The sequence below is a fragment of the Heptranchias perlo genome, chromosome 6 (assembly GCF_035084215.1).
Source record: "Heptranchias perlo isolate sHepPer1 chromosome 6, sHepPer1.hap1, whole genome shotgun sequence".
NCBI lineage: Eukaryota > Metazoa > Chordata > Chondrichthyes > Hexanchiformes > Hexanchidae > Heptranchias > Heptranchias perlo.
In genome coordinates this window covers 56,455,464-56,472,684 of record NC_090330.1, presented here as the reverse complement: position 1 = coordinate 56,472,684, position 17,221 = coordinate 56,455,464, and the positions used below count along the sequence as shown (strand labels likewise).

Genomic DNA, 17,221 nt, shown 5'->3' with positions numbered 1-17,221 from the left:
CTAAGTCGCTATGCTCTTCCACTTCTCTTAAAAGTTTTACCACTTAGTATATATTTCTTCTCCTTATTCTTACTCTCAAAATATATTCACCTCTCATATCTCTGCATTAAATTTCATCTAACATCTCTCTCAGTCCCTTATCAAATGCCTTTTGAAAATCCATATACACAATCACTACTATTTTTCCTTTGCTAATGCCCTCTGTTATGTCCTCAAAGAGCTCTATTAAATTTGTCAGACATTGCTTGCCTTTTATAAATCCCTGCTCAACAAAGCTTTTTACAAATCTCTCCAGCCAAGACCTTTTGTTAGGGCTCTCAAGGACAGCTTATATAGAGAGGTCTGTTGTATTGTGACTGAAATGATTTTACACTGATGTGAAAAGTTTGATGCTAATTGTAATGTCATGCCAAAGATTTTTCTGTAGAGATTGAAACAACCAGAAGCTTCCCTGTTCCCTTCCTTAAAAACCTGATTTTTTTAAATCATTAAGTTCAATGCAGCCTAGGTAAGTTACTAAATTTCTAAAGTGATAAGCCATGAACTTTATCTTTACACAAATTTCATCCAACTTACAGATAGGAATTAACACAATGCCAATACATAGCTTTAGAAATTAAATTGAACTCAACTGCTGTACCAGAGGGAATGCACTCCAGTGCTCAAATAATTAAGTAATATATAACTTTTAGTGGACCTGCCTTGCCATCAGCCAGAATCTTTATGTATGCGTGTGATGCACGAACTGTCTCTCAACCAGTAGTTCAATATCATTGATCCAGTTGTTTGTTTCAAATCTAATTTGTTTTGGTTGACAACTAAACTGTCTGCTACAGTGCTTGTGCCAAATTCTTTCGAACAGGTTACAATTTTGTCTCCAACTTGATCTGGCACTAGTCTTCATTTATAATCCCAACACACCTGCAAATCGACATTTCAGAAGTTCCAAACACTCTGCACTTTACCTGTTGGGCACTAAAATGCTACAGTGGGCATATATTGCCTTTAAAATGAAGATCCACATTGTGCACAAAAACAGTAGCATTCATAAGTGCAAAATTCTGTTTTCCAATTTATGTATCTCCTTATTTCTCAATGTAGTTGTTTTACAAAATGGGCTCATCAATTGAGAAAGCATGGCTGTAATTATTTTAATGCATCTTCAAGAGCATTATATTTAATTATTGTTCTGTTAAGAAAATGTTATATCCATATGTATAAATGCTCTAGTTATGAGACAAATGCCCATGTGCAAATCTGAAACTGCACATTATCAAAAAGTTTTATATCAAAAATAGAAATTACCATATAAACTTACATATTTATCATAAGAACTTCTTTTTAAAACATTATTGATGTGACAGCTTTTAAAATGCAGTCTGGGAGAATTTCCTGGCTGATGGAATTACTCACCATTACAAGTGCACATTGCACCCCTGTAATAATGGGGGGACACAAAGCTAATTCTTGCAGTGCTGTAGGTCGTCATGGACTGTGTTTCTGCAGCAATCATCTGCTCACAGTACTGTTCTTGGCATTCCTCACCAGTGCAACTCATGTCTGTGATAGCAGAAACACGAAGGCCATTTTCTAAATCCTTCTTTGCATTGCTAAGTTTCTGAATCAAATAAGCAGATTTGTAGAATCCATTTCTATACATTTGCACTGCCAACAAAACTTCAAGTTGATGTGTGCCTGCAACTGGCTGGATACTAATGATATGAAGGGTGTCTTGCTTTTGGGCAACAATAATGTTCCGAAGGCTCCGCCTAAATCCATGGAGATGAAGTCCAATAAAATCTTCAGGGGAGATGTTTTCAAACTGAACAGTTATAGCATTGTTTAGCATACCCTGAGTCACCTGCTCAACATGAACGACAACTTCAACAGGCACAGTGAAGCGCCCATCACTGACAGACACATTCAAAACATACTTGCCACTATCCAGTTCCCCAAGTGCAATAATCTTCCCATCTTGGATATTTACAGTGAACAAACTTCTTTGGTCTGACCTAAAACTGTAGGTAAGGATGTCATACATATCTTGATCGGTAGCATGTATTTTCCCAATTACACCTCCTGGGAACTCGTCCTCCATTGTTGAAATAAAAATCTCAAGTGGAATAGCTGTTGGTTTATGAATGCTTTCTTCAATCACACGAACAAGAATATAGGTGGAAGAAGTCAGCGGTGGCTTGCCAGAGTCCTGAGCCTGCCATATTATGAGCAAAAACAACAAACATATTTAACTGATTCATTTTCGGTCTGAAAAACTTTAACAACAGAAGAAAACACAAGGTAGATATATGGTTTTCAAGAGGCAGCATTCTTTTCAATCGTCTTATTCAGTTTTAAAATCATAGGCCCCGATATTTACGAGGAGGGAGGTGGAAAACATCCAAAGAACCCGGCAAGGCCGGGGACGTTTTCATCCGTTTCCTGACCAGCAGCTAGCCAAATTGTCCCCGGCAATCGGGAGTGGGCGGGAAGGTCAGCAGCAATCATGGCATGGAGAGATCGGTGATCAGGTCTTGGGGTGGGGGGTGGAATCAGCCGCCTTCAGCTGGAGGGAGAGAGAGGCCATTGGGGCTGGAGGGGTGGGGGGTGGGGGGTGGCGGGGAGATTGGTGATCATGGCTGGGGGGAGAGACAGGCCACAATCGGCAGAGGGGAGGCCAAAGGCTTCCTTGAGGGGCCGGGGGAGAGCACTCCTGTTCCTCCTGGCCCACAAGGAGTACTGGAGAATCATAGAATGTTACGGCACAGAAGGAGGCTATTCGGCCCATTGTATCCATGCCGGCTGAAAAAGAGCTATCCAGCTTAATCCCACTTTCCACCACTTGGTCCGTAGCCCTGTAGGTTACGGCACTTCAAGAGCTCATCCAAGTACTTTTTAAACGAGAAGGCACTTACCTTGGGGAGAAGGCAGCTTCCGCCTCCCTTTCACTGCCGGGTATCCCGAGCCCTGGGATACTGATGCGGCATCTGTAAATTTTAAACTTGAGCTCCCAATTGCACTGTGGAAGCCCTATTTAAACATGTTAATGAAGTGTCCCGCCTCGTCACGGCGGATCACTTGGACGCCACAAAATCCGCCACCGTAAAAGCAGCAATGGGCACGTACGAGGAGGGTTGGGGTCGTGTTTCCCGTTTTTTTCATTTTTAACAACCCCACCCCGGGCCGACTCTCTCCTGCCCCTCTTGGTGGGGGGGGGGGGTTAATATCGAGGCCATAGTCTCCATTTTAAAAGGAGTTTTTTTCCTTCCAATTGTAGCTCACTCTCATTAATCCAAAGTAACCAGCCAGACACGACTGAATAGTTCAGCTGAGCTGGATACATTAGTAAATAGGTTACAGCAATGATTAACTTTTTTTTATAATAGAAGTGTGAACTCAATTTTCTTTTGCTAATTCTTATTGTACCTTAAGAGTAGGAAATCAAATATATATACCAATGTATGGAATAAACTGTATTTTTAATTACATGAATTTGCTAAAATATCAATGACTTTTATATAATACATTTTGGACAACTAGGTAGGTTTGTGGTTTTGTTGGCCTGGTGCTCAACTACTGCAGGTAAAGATGAAGACAGTCAGAAGGTGATCTTATCTCCATCAAAATTATGTCTTTCTGGGCTGCAGAGGCAGTAGTTGAACTTGGAGTGCAATCCTCAGATAAAATAAATATTTCTCATGAGGCTGACCACAACTCATTCTTGCTTCATAATTTAGGAACTATCCAGTCAGTCAGTTCTGGAGTTATCAGTTATATCTCACTGCTGCCTATGAAATATCCTCTAACTGTCTGCTTACTATTAGAAATGTCTACACAGAGATAGTGTTGGTTCCAAAAAGATTTCTGGGTACCAGGGCTATCTATTCTACCTTTTAAGTGAATTTAGTTGGTTATCTTTGTTAACTGAAGGAAATAAACCACAAGCGTAACAGACATTTGGAATTATAACAAGTTTGATTGAACTCAAGTAAAATTCACTATTCGAAGTGGATGAATGCTATATTTTCAATTGCAACTGAGAGCACTTGGACATTTTCGAAAACATTTTCAATTGCAATCATAAATATGCACCAGGTCAGCTATAATTACAGTAAAATGAAAAAAATGTACGGAGTCGTACAACACCAGGTTATAGTCCAACAGCTTTATTTGAAATCACAAGCTTTCGGAGCTTTGCCCCTTCGTCAGGTGAGTGAAGGGTTCCATAAAGGCATCGCATATATAGTCAGAGAACAATGCCTGGTGATTACAGATAATCTTTCCAACTGCCCGTTATCACACCTCGGCAGAGAGATAATCACAGCAATCAAAGGAGTGGATGGTGTTCAGACAGGTTAGTCAGGGACACATTACATCCAAGAATACTGAATACACAAGGGGTCAGATAACAAAGACAGAGAGAGAGAGAGAGAGAGAGACCCAACAGGCAAAGAGAGAGAGAGAATGACCAGTTGTATTAAAAACAGATAACTTTTTTTCGCTGGTGGGGTTACATGTAGCGTGACATGAACCCAAGATCCCCGTTGAGGCCGTCCTCATGGGTGCGGAACTTGGCTATCAATTTCTGCTCAACGATTTTGCGTTGTCGTGTGTCTCGAAGGCCGCCTTGGAGAACGCTTACTCGAAGATTGGAGGCTGAATGTCCTTGACTGCTGAAGTGTTCCCCGACAGGGAGGGAACCCTCCTGACTGGCGATTGTTGTGCGGTGTCCGTTCATCCGTTGTCGCAGTGTCTGCATGGTCTCGCCAATGTACCATGCTCCAGGGCATCCTTGCCTGCAACGTATGAGGTAGACAACGTTGGCCGAGTCACAGGAGTATGAACCATGTCCCTGGTGGGTGGTGTCCTCTCGTGTGATGGTGGTATCTGTGTCGATGATCTGGCATGTCTTGCAGAGGTTGCCGTGGCAGGGTTGTGTGGTACCGTGGACGCTGTTCTCCTGAAAGCTGGGTAATTTGCTGCGAACGATGGTCTGTTTGAGGTTAGGTGGCGGTTTGAAGGCGAGTAGTGGAGGCATGGGGATGGCCATAGCGAGGTGTTCGTCGTCATTGATGACATGTTGAAGGCTGCGAAGAACATGGCGTAGTTTCTCCGCTCCGGGGAAGTACTGGACGACGAAGGGTACTCTGTTGGTTGTGTCCCGTGTTTGTCTTCCGAGGAGGTCTATGCGATTTTTCGCTGTGGCCCGTCGGAACTGTCGATCGACGAGTCGAGCGTCATATCCCGTTCTTATGAGGGCGTCTTTCAGCGTCTGTAGGTGTCCATCGCGTTCCTCCTCGTCTGAGCAGATCCTGTGTATTCGCAGGGCCTGTCCATAGGGGATGGCCTCTTTGACGTGGTTAGGATGGAAGCTAGAAAAGTGGAGCATCGTGAGGTTGTCCGTGGGCTTGCGGTAGAGTGAGGTGCTGAGGTGCCCGTCTTTGATGGAGATTCGTGTGTCCAAGAATGAAACTGATTCTGAGGAGTAGTCCATGGTGAGTTTGATGGTGGGATGGAACTTGTTGATGTTATCGTGTAGTCTCTTCAGTGATTCTTCACCGTGGGTCCATAGGAAGAAAATGTCGTCGATGTATCTGGTGTATAGCGTTGGTTGGAGGTCCTGTGCAGTGAAGTCACCCACCAGGTACATGGTTCATACTCCTGTGACTTGGCCAATGTTGTCTACCTCATACATTGCAGGAAAGGATGCCCCGGAGCATGGTACATCGGCGAGACCATGCAGACACTGCGACAACGGATGAACGGACACCGCACAACAATTGCCAGTCAGGAGGGTTCCCTCCCTGTCGGGGAACACTTCAGCAGTCAAGGACATTCAGCCTCCGATCTTCGGGTAAGCGTTCTCCAAGGCGGCCTTCGAGACACACGACAACGCAAAATCATCAAGCAGAAATTGATAGCCAAGTTCCGCACCCATGAGGACGGCCTCAACGGGGATCTTGGGTTCATGTCACGCTACATGTAACCCCACCAGCGAAAAAAAGTTATCTGTTTTTAATACAACTGGTCATTCTCTCTCTGTCTCTGCCTGTCGGGTCTCTCTCTCTCTCTGTCTTTGTTATCTGACCCCTTGTGTATTCAGTATTCTTGGATGTAATGTGTCCCTGACTAACCTGTCTGAGCACCATCCACTCCTTTGATTGCTGTGATTATCTCTCTGCCGAGGTGTGATAACGGGCAGTTGGAAAGATTATCTGTAATCACCAGGCATTGTTCTCTAACTATATATGCGGTGCCTTTATGGAACCCTTCACTCACCTGACGAAGGAGCAAAGCTCCGAAAGCTTGTGATTTCAAATAAAGCTGTTGGACTATAACCTGGTGTTGTACGGCTCCGTACATTTATCCACCCCAGTCCATCACCGGCATCTCCACATCATCAGTAAAATGACAGGTCCTTTTGACATTAGGTTTGAGATAATAACACTACAAGGCAGATTGATTATTAGTCTCAGGACAGGAAAAGATCTTACAATTTGAATTGGTCTCTTCTAATAGATAAGCCAATTGAGTTCCCTTAATTGGATCAGTTGAGAATATGTTGTGTACTATGATGCATTACTAGGTAAAGCAAATGCCAATCCAGGTGTTGTGTTTTGAGTAATGGAAATCAATATGTTTCCAGCCCAACCTACTTTCCTGTACATCAAATATACCAGAGATCCAAATACCATCTATTTTTCCACTACTGATCCCAACAATGGAATGGCCTTACTGCTAGAGTAAAAACACAAGACTGGCATAATCTCGTACCTGCACATGCAGAAGGTATTCTGTCATATCCTTCTGTTTAAACACAGCTGCAGATCTCAGAACTCCTTGTTGGTCCAAAACAAACTCCTTCCCATCATTTCCAGCAAGAATAGTGAATGTGAATGGAGGCCCATTGTGGGAAGAGTCCTTGTCGGTCACTGAAAGTTGCAGGATGCTGGTACCCACGGATTTATTTTCCTATGAAAGGGGAATACATTTAAATCCAGTCATGATTACATTAGCAAAGGATTCATTGATCCAGCTTTCATTTGTATGGCTTAAAATGGGTCATGACTCTGGAAAAGATTAGAACCTCACACTAACTTAATCAAGTTGCATTTTTGTAAATTTTGAGGGGGGGGGTGGTGGAGATGATATGTATATAGATGGAAGAAAATATTGATTCTAGTATTCTTACAATCATTTCCATTCATCAGTCTAGCAAGGAGTGACACATATTTCTTGATAGTCCACACATTGTGAATCAGCAAAATGGTGAGGTGGAAACTTGGAATATAACTGCACATTTCAGTGCTTGTGGTCTTTCAATCTAATTCCAGGCTGACTGGCAGGAAGACGGTATGATAACATTGACTGATCTATATGAAGGGGGAAAATTGTGTTCTTTCACACAATTCTAACAGATACTTTTTCAGATTTCTACAAATTGCAATACAATGTTTGAAGATGACTCATGATCTAAGGAATTTGTTCCTAACGCACACCAAAATACCATAAATTAGATAACTGTTCAGAAACCACTGGGCTGCATATATAGGCTAAGAGAGAGGAACAATGGAACCTAAAAAAAAGTTTGGAATAGATTTGTAAATTTTAAGAGGCACTGATTCCAGCCTAGTTTTTTTTTAAATCACCAGAAAATCAGGAGCATTACAAATTGGGCATGCTGAACTCTGTACCCGAATCTCAAATCTGTGGTCCAAATGAGCAAGGCTCCATGCCAGGAACCTTTCCTCTCAAAAATTTACCATGTGGACAGCAATCAGGCTTTATAAATAAACTCATAACAGATCACAATAGATTAAGTTACACATACACAAAACGCCCAATGGATAATTATTAGATGATTGAACCCATTACAGCTGCAAGACTGTTTGAGATCCAGACAGAGTGAGTATTGCTGCAAGAAGGTAAGAAAGCAAGATTGATCTGAACAGGAGTTGGTGGTGGCAGCTATGTTGTAAGAACATAAGAAATAGGAGCAGGAGTAGGCAATACAGCCCCTCGAGCTGGCTCCGCCATTCAATAAGATCATGGCTGATCTTCGACCTCAATTCTACTTTCCTGCCCAATCCCCATATCACTTAATTCCCTTAGAGTCCAAAAATCTATCGATCGCAGCCTTGGACAAATTCAATGACTGAGCATCCACAGCCCTCTGGGGTAGAGAATTCCAAAGTTTCACAACTCTCTGAGTGAAGAAATTTCTCCTCATTTCAGTCCTAAATGGCTGACCCCTTATCCCGAGACGATGCCCCCTAGTTCTAGAGTCTCCAGCCAGGGGAAACAGCCCCTCAGCATCTACCCCTGTCAAGTTCTCTCAGAATCTTATATGTTTCAATAAGATCACCTTTCATTCTCTTAAACTCCAGACAGCATAGGCCCATTCTACTCAATCTCTCCTCATATGACAACCCTCTCATCCCAGGAATCAATCTAATGAACCTTCGTTGCATCACCTCTAAGACAAGTATATCCTTCCTTAGGTAAGGAGACCAAAACTGTACACAGTACTCGAGGTGTGGTCTCACCAAAGCTCTGTACAATCGCAGCAAGACTTCCTTACTCTGGTCCTCCAACCCCCTTGCGATAAAGACCAACATAACATTTGCCTTGCTTGCTGTACCTACATGTTAACTTTGTGTTTCGTGTATGAGGTCACCCAAATCCCTCTGAACACCAAAATTTAATAGTTTCTCATTATTTAAAAAATATTTTGTTTTTCTATTCTTCCTACCAAAGTGAATAACCTCCCATCATACTCCATCTGCCACCATCTTGCCCACTCACTTAACCTGCCTATATCCCTTTGCAGACTCTTTGTGGCCTCCTCACAGCTTATTTTCCATCCAGCTTTGTATCGTCAGCAAACTTGGAGACATTACACTCGGTCCCTTCATCTTAGTCATTAATATAGATTGTAAATAGCTGAGGCCCAAGCACCGATCCTTGTGGCACCTTATTAGTAACAGCCTGCCAACCTGACAATGACCTGTTAATTCCTACCCTCTGTTTTCTGTCCATTAACCAATCCTCTATCCATGCTAATATATTACTCCCAACCCCATGAGCCCTTATCTTGTGTAACAACCTTTCATGTGGCACCTTGTCAAATGCCTTTTGAAAATCAAAATATACTATATCCACTGGCTCCCTTTTATCTACCCTGCTAGGTACATCCTCAAGAAACTCCAATAAATTTGTCAAACACAATTTCCCTTTCATAAAACCATGTTGACTATGCCTAATCATATTATGATTTTCTAAGTGCCCTGTTACCACGTCCTTAATAATGGATTCCAGCATCTGCCCGATGACTGATGTCAGGTTTACTGGCCTGTCGTTCCGTTTTCTCTCTCCCTCCTTTCTTGAATAGCGGGGTTACATTTGATACCTTCCAATTCACTGGGACCGTTCTAGAATATAGGGAATTTTGGAAGATCACAACCAATGCATCTACTATCTCTGCAGCCACCTCTTTTAGAGCCCTAGGATGTAGGTCATCAGGTCCAGGGAATTTGTCGGCTTTTAGTCCCATTAATTTCTCCAGTACTTTTTCTTTACTAATATTAATTACTTTAAGTTCCTCCCTCTCATTTTCTCTACTAATATTAATTACTTTAAATTCCTCACTATTTCTGGTATGTTTTTTGTGTCTTCTACTGTGAAGACCGACACAAAATATTTGTTTAATGTCTCTGCCATTTCCTTATTCCCCAGTATGATTTCTCCTGCCTCAGCCTCTAAGGGACCCATGTTTACTTTCGCTATTCTCTTCCTTTTTACATACTTGGAGAAGCTCTTACAATCTGTTTTTATATTTCTTGCCTGTTTACTCTCATATTCTATTTTCTCCCTCTTTATCAATTTCTTGGTTATCCTTTGCTGATTTCTAAAACCCTCCCAATCCTCAGGCTTACTGCTTTTCTTGGCAACATTATAAGCTTCTTCTTTTAATTTAATATTATCCTTAACTTCTTTAGTTAGCCACGGATGGATCACTTTTCGCAGAGTTATTATTTCTCAATGGAATGTATATTCATTGAGAATTATGAAATATTTCTTTAAATGTTTGCCACTGCTTATCTACCGTCATATCTTTTAATCTAATTTCCCAATCTACCTTAGCCATCTCACCCCTCATACCTATGTAATTGGCTTTGTTTAAATTTAAGACTCTAGTTTCGGACTTAACTACATCACTTTCGAACTCAATGTGAAATTCTATCATATTATTATCACTCTTCCCCAGAGGATCCCTTACTATGAGATTACTAATTGTCTCGTTACACAATACAAGATCTAAAATGACCTGCTCCCTGGTTGGTCCCACAACGTATTGTTCTAGGAAACTGTCTCGAATGCATTCCATGACCTCATCCTCCAAACTACTTTTGCCAATTTGATTTGCCCAGTCTATATGAAGATTAAAGTCCCCCACGATTATTGCATTATCTTTGTTACAAGCTCCTCTTATTTCATGATTAATACTCTGTCCAACAGTATAACAAACTGTTAGGGAGCCTATAAACTACTCCCACCAGTGTTTTCTGCCCCTTGTTATTTCTGATCTCCACCCTTACTGATTCTATATTCTGATTTTATGAGCTAAGATCCTTTCTCACTACTGTGTTTATGTTATCCTTTATTATCAGGGCTACCTCCCCTCCTTTTCTGTTCTGCCTATCTTTTCTAAAAGTCAAGTACCCTGGAATATTTAATTCCCAACCTTCGTCACCTTGCAACCATGTCTCAGTAATGGCTACTAGATCAAACCCATTTATCTCTAGTTGTGCCATTAATTTGTCTATTTTGTTACAAATGCTTTGTGCATTCAGATAAATTGCCTATAATTTTAACTTTTTACTATTTTTCCCTGATTTGACCTTATTCACTGTTGCACTATTATCGTTAAACTCTCTGTCCCTTCCTGTCACACTCTGCTTATCTTTATCCAAATCGCTACACTGCTCTCTGGCCTTGACTTTTCTCTTTGGATTTATAAATTACCCCTCAACTGAACCCTCCCCCCTCCTTTTTAATTTAAAGCCCTACCTACAAGCCCTAGTTATTCGATTCGCAGGGCACTGGTTCCAGCCCGCTTTAAGTGGAGCCCGTCCCAATGGAACAGCTCCCTCTTTCCCCAGTACTAGTGCCAGTGCCCCATGAATCAAAGCCCCTGTCTCCCACTCTATGAGCCGCGCATTTAACTCTCTGATCTGCTTGACCCTATGCTAATTTGCGCGTGGCTCAGATAGTAATCCAAAGATTATTACCTTTGGCACCGGGCAGGCAACACAGCCTTAGGGATGCCCGTTCACAGCTGCAGAGAACAGTATCTATCCCCCTGCCTATACTATCCGCTACCCCTACCACTACCACATTCCTTTTTACTCCCCCCACTTGAATGGCCTTCTGTATCACAGTGCCGTGGTCAGTTTGCCCATCCTCGTACCTGTTGGACAAGGTCAAAAGCTGAGGCTCCTCCATCTGTGCATCCTGGGTCCCCGTACCTGCCTGACTCACAGTCACATCCTCCTGTCCCTGACCACTGATCAAATCTAAATTACTACCTAACCTAAGGGGTGTGACTGCCTCCTGGATCAAAGTGTCCAGGTAACTCTCCCCCTCCTTGATGCATCGCAATGTCTGCAGCTCGGACTCCAGCTCAATAACTCGAGCTGCAGATGCGGTTGTTTGGGATCTCACTGGTCCCCACCAACTCCCACATGCTGCAGTTACAGCACACCACCTGCCCTGCCATCCCCATCTAACCTGTAAGTGTGCTGTTTAAGTGATTGCGCTGCTTGGGATTTTTTAATATATGGCCCAAAATTTCCTCAAACTGCGTAACCCAGCAAGTTGTGCCAAAATTTACACCAATCTAGCGGTCGGCAACTTACGCGTTTGCTGGAATGTATAAACCAGCATAAAACAAACAGAAATCAGCATAAACACTCCTAGTCCAAGGAAAGTGTGCTATTTATGCCAGCTTCCTTCTTTTATCTATTTAAATTGAAGTTTGAAACCATCAAACTGTCTTTATGCACATTAGGCATGACGGCCTGGAGTTTCCGCTTGCTTTCCATCGAGATATCAGCGCAACCTGGGCGGAATGGACTGAAATAGCGCAAAAGGTCGCGGAATTTAAAACGTATATGAGTTACGCTCATAACCATTTAGGCTTGAGTTTCCTTGGTCATTTATGCTGGCTCAAATGTCAATTCGCCTGAAGCAATCCCGCCCACAAAATTAGCCACACTCCTAGGTTGGCATGGTGAGTTTCTGCCAATTGCACCTGTTCAAGGGTGTTCATAACATTGCACTCAGAATTTTGGGCGCATAGGCACCCATGGTCACATTAATCCATCATTAATGACCTGCAGCTGTAGTGACCAGCAGTCAACTGTTTCTCATGCTGATGCTACAATTAATTTAAATTCAGTTTAAATGGGTTCAAATTCAATCAGTTGATCTGCCCTTGGTACATAATTCCTGTGACCAACTGATTGGCCTATTTCTTCATCTGCAGCAATTATTTGAACAAATTTGCAGTTTAAATTAGTTTAATTTAGTAATCTTGAGGCCCCATTGGCCCTATTCCAGTCGATAATCGATTACAATCGATAACGCAGCTTGATTGCACTGATTCACGCAAAATTTTACGTTTGGGCTTATGCAAATGAGTATGAGCGGAAATTTGGGGGTAACTTCACCTCGGCAAAACTGACACAATTTCCAGCGCATTTTCCCGATTGTGCTTCTAGCAGAAATTCCAGGCCGCATGTTTAAAAAAGTGCAATCATGGAAGCTTTTCAATTTTTAATGTAACTTATTCTGATGTCGTAAAATTGCATTTAAAGATCTAGAAAATACAGTGTAGGTCTAGGTGAGGAGAAATAAAAAATAAGCACCAGAAATATAACTTTGGGTCCTGCTGCACCTAAAATTTTAGGTATAAATTTACACCAGTTCTGAATGCAGGAAGCTCGCGTTCTCTGGTCTTTTGCATGGAGGACCGAAGTTGGTGGCGGGGGGGGGGGGTGGGGGGGTCGAACTAGGTTAATGAGTGCCAGAGGATTTCGGTAGTGGTTTCAATGAATTGGTGCAGAAAAGCAAGGAAATTCGGACATAGTGTAAAAATGGGCCACTTAAATAAATAAGTCACTTACACTCGCATTTCCTCAATCTCTTGCACTGAGTGTCAGCATTACACCATACTTCAGTGCAAGTTTTAATTCAATTCCAGGCCATTAAGTTGATAACTGCAAAGTTAATTAAACTATCCTGATTCTGCTATTTGAATTGAGGGAATAAGTTTGCACTTGAGGATTCTATAGGAAATGCATTGTTCTCATAGCCTCATTATATAAGAGCCATCACTCCAGCCAAAACTGATTCGACCTACTGAGCCACAGCATTGTCTGTCCAGAAACAAAGAAACAAATGTGTAGCTGCCAAAGTTTACTTGGAATGAGGAATGCCACTAAGTGTTGTGTATGTCTAACTATCCACCAAGTATTTTACCACCACAGGATTTATTCAGAAAAACTCTCCAATTTGGAAGTAACACACTTCTTCATTGTAAAACACCCCACATGGGGCAGCCAGTCCATTAATGCTGCAGGGAAAATGCTAGTGGACATAATTGATGATCTAGGCCACAGTATCTTGAAATCCCCGGAGTCCATTTATCACTCAAACAGCAGCTTGAACTCCCATGGTGTGGTTGACCTCACCATTGTAACATGTGCCAGGACCAGCAAGTGCTCAGACAGAATGGCCGGGGAAGATGTGGGAAGTGACTGTCTGCCAGTAGCCAGTCCTGCTCCTACTGAACCTCTCTGCTTCACTGCAACCACCCGTAACCTTAGGCTGGGAGTACAAAAGAGCTGATTAGGCTGCCTTCAGGCTGCAACTAGCAGTGAACATTATCCAGCTGATAATCTGCAAAACCTCTGATGACCTAGAGCTGGCCAGTAAGCAGCTGACTAATGCACTAATAGGAGCAGCAAAAGCAGCAATACCACTGAAGAGTGATACTGGCAACAGGCCTGATGTAATATCTCAACACATCACTAGACTGATTTGATTAAAAACCAAACCAAGGAAAACATTCATTAAAACATGGCTCAGGGAGACAAAAACATCAATCAACTATCCGTAAACTAAGATCTGACAACTCCCCAAAAGCAATGCTGAAAAGTACTGGGACGTTTTCTGCAGAAAAGTTGAACAGCAGCAAGATCCCAAATGATTCTGGCATCAGATGTGCAGAGCCAAAGCAAAAACATAATGGGATTTTGCTGTAAAAATAATGGTGAAGCTAACAGCGCTCACTGCTGTTCATACGCAAATCGGAAAGCAACTTCCTGTGACCGCACATGTGCAGTTAAACGTGGAAATCCGGAAGTTGCTGTACCAGATGTCCTGCTCCTCCAAAAGCTGCGTGAAAAAAGGCATCTTGCCAGCTGTATGAAATGTATTGAACAGTGTGAAGTTCCTGTACTGACATCACAGATACGGACAAAACTCGCCAACAAAGGTTAAGTCAAGTCATTTCAAGTCGAAGTACAATTTTAACGCCGTGCTAAGTCTTAATTATTACCAAACAATCTCTCTGGCACCGAAATTCCTTCAGCGTTTAATTATTGCTGGACATTTTTTTTTTAATTAAATAACACTTTTTCTTTCTGTCTCCTTTAACTCTGTCTCTTAATCCATTATTTCTTTCCCTCTCTTTATTTTGCTTACCGTACCTGATTTGACATAGAATTCACTATTCTAACTTACACTTCCTGGTTCAGTCTGCGCTGCTTATTAACGATGCTTAAATCTGATTGGTTAAGGAGATAGACAGTTGCTTGCCCTATTCTTTATCGATCTCTAATTTCCAGGAACTTGCCGTGCAAAAGCTCATAGAAAGTCTATGGGCAAGTGCAAGTTTAACAAACGGTGGGCACCGTTCATTCGCCGCTCACAGCAAAATCCGGCCCAATAACATTGGGCTACAGTGCAGAGACAGACTAGGAGAAAGCTGAGTTATTAAAAGATCCTCTGCTTTTCTCACACCAAATCACAAGGGATTTGACCGTAGCTGGGAAAAGGAAGTGGACCATTACTTCCAAACACAAGCAGGACTGTTTCAATCTCTGTGCACAGCCCCTGCAAGTAACTGAGAAGATAATGCACTGAAAACGATGCCATTGCCTTGGCCCAGCCAATTACTGCTGCTAAACTCCGAGCATGTGAGAAAAGACTCAGGAGAGAATGGCTTCACCAAATGTATGTTTGCAGAGGCACCCAATGAAATGATAGTCATGACAGCTGAGATTTTCACCAAGTCGTTAGTGCTGGGCTAATTCCTGATGCTGGAAATCAGCTGTGGTCACAATGGTCCACAAACCTTGCAAGGACTCTACTGACGGCAGCAGTTATCGGCCTATCGGCCTGCTGAGCTGCCTAAGAAAGCTGCTAGAGTTATCATATAATCCTTCCAACATCACCTCAGAAGCATTAACTTCCTCTCCTAAATCCTGCTTGGCCTAAGATAAAGAAAAAGCACCATTGACAACAACTTGCATTTATATAGCATCTTTAATGTAGTAAAATGTCCCAAGGTGCTTCACAGGAGCGTTATCAGACAACATTTGCCACAAAAGATGATATTAGGACAAGTTACCAAAAACTTGGCCAAAGAGGTAGGTTTTAAGGAGCGTCTGACAGGAGAGAGTGCTGGAGAGGCGGAGGGGTTTAGGGAGTTAATTCCAGAGCTTAGACCTACGTAGCTGAAGACACGGCCGCCAATGGTGGCATGAAGAAAATCAGAGATGCGCAAGAGGCCAGAATTGGAGGAGCGCAGAGATCTCAGAGAGATGTAGGGGTGGAGGAGGTTAGAGAGAGAGAGAGGGACGAGGCCAGGGAGGGATTTGAAAACAAGGATGAGAATTTTAAAAACAACATGCTACATCTGTCCAAGAACAGTCTCTGAGCCTTTAACAAGAAAGAGTGCTTGTTGGCAATGTTCCTGGATGTGGAAAAGGCTTTTGAGAAGGTTTGGCACATGGACTGTGATAGATCAATCCCCAGCTCGACAACTGCAATGAGTTGATTTGATGGATAGCGAATTTCATGGAAGAGCACTTGGTGTCAGAGTTGACACAGCAGTCTTCACCACATTTTGTCCAATAGTAGAAATTCCCCTGGGTCAGTTCCTGGGCTACTTCTATTCCTAATTTATGACGTTCCAATACTGGAACAAAAGATTGGAGAATGCTCACAATTTGCTGATATATTGCTATCTGGGTTGAGCTCAGAAATAGAATCAGAAAAACTCCAAAGATGCCTGGATGATCTGGAAGAATGGACATGCCAACGGCAAATTCTGCTCAATCCCAAAAAATCACAGTGCGTGCTGTTCTCTAAAAGAAACAAGCACAAAGAAGAGAATGTGAGGATTGAGCTGTTATCAAAACCAATCAAGAACAGCAGAGAGCAGAACTTTCCTGTGCGTAACTTTCTAGAGAAATATGGCACATTGACAACATCAGCCAGCCTGGGCTAATTGCGCGCCCGCTGTGGAAAGAAGCAGTCAGCCACAGAACTTTCCTCAGGCTGTTCAAAGCCTGTATCTGTCTAATCCTGGAATACGGCCATCCAGCCTGCTGCACAGTGAGTCCGCCACAGATTAAGGGGCTACAAACAATCCAGATCTCAGAATGATTCCTGGTGCCACATGCTGAACAAGTTAGGGAGGAGAAATTAGATATATCAATGTGTGGCTTGAAATATGATGTAGAAGGGACGGTTTCAGCTTTCTAAACCACTGGGACAAGTTCTGGGGCTCAGGAAGCTATACAGATAGGATGGACTTTACCTAAATTAGACTTCTTTCAATTTTCTTGTAGAGAGGGTAAATAAGACAGGGTGGAGGAACAAACAGAGCAGATCTAGACAGAAGGTAAATGAAGAATGGTGGAGGTAAAAAAGATACAGAAGCTGGATGTTATGGTACATAGCAAGAGTTGGTAGTTGACAGTTCAAGTGCAGACCCTGATACAGCAGGTAGGTGTGTGGAACATAAGGATATGACTACGTGGGCAAATAATGACAAAATAAATAGTCTCGGGAATGGGAAAATGAATGCCTCAATGTTCTATATATAAATGCTAGCAGTCTTAGAAATCAAGTTGGAGCCCTGGAATTTCTT

At 42.4% G+C, this 17,221-nt stretch overlaps 1 protein-coding gene across 1 annotated transcript in view; it reads right to left on the bottom strand.

The window, feature by feature from the left end:
• The window catches only part of fat3a (FAT atypical cadherin 3a), a 465,040-nt gene that overhangs the window by 90,815 nt on the left and 357,004 nt on the right, over nt 1–17,221 (bottom strand). The window contains exons 17-18 of the mRNA XM_067986342.1: nt 6,772–6,969; nt 1,414–2,212 (exon numbers count right to left, since the gene is read on the bottom strand). Of these exons, the coding sequence (XP_067842443.1) occupies nt 1,414–2,212; nt 6,772–6,969 (997 nt within the window). The remainder of the gene's footprint in view (nt 1–1,413; nt 2,213–6,771; nt 6,970–17,221) is intronic.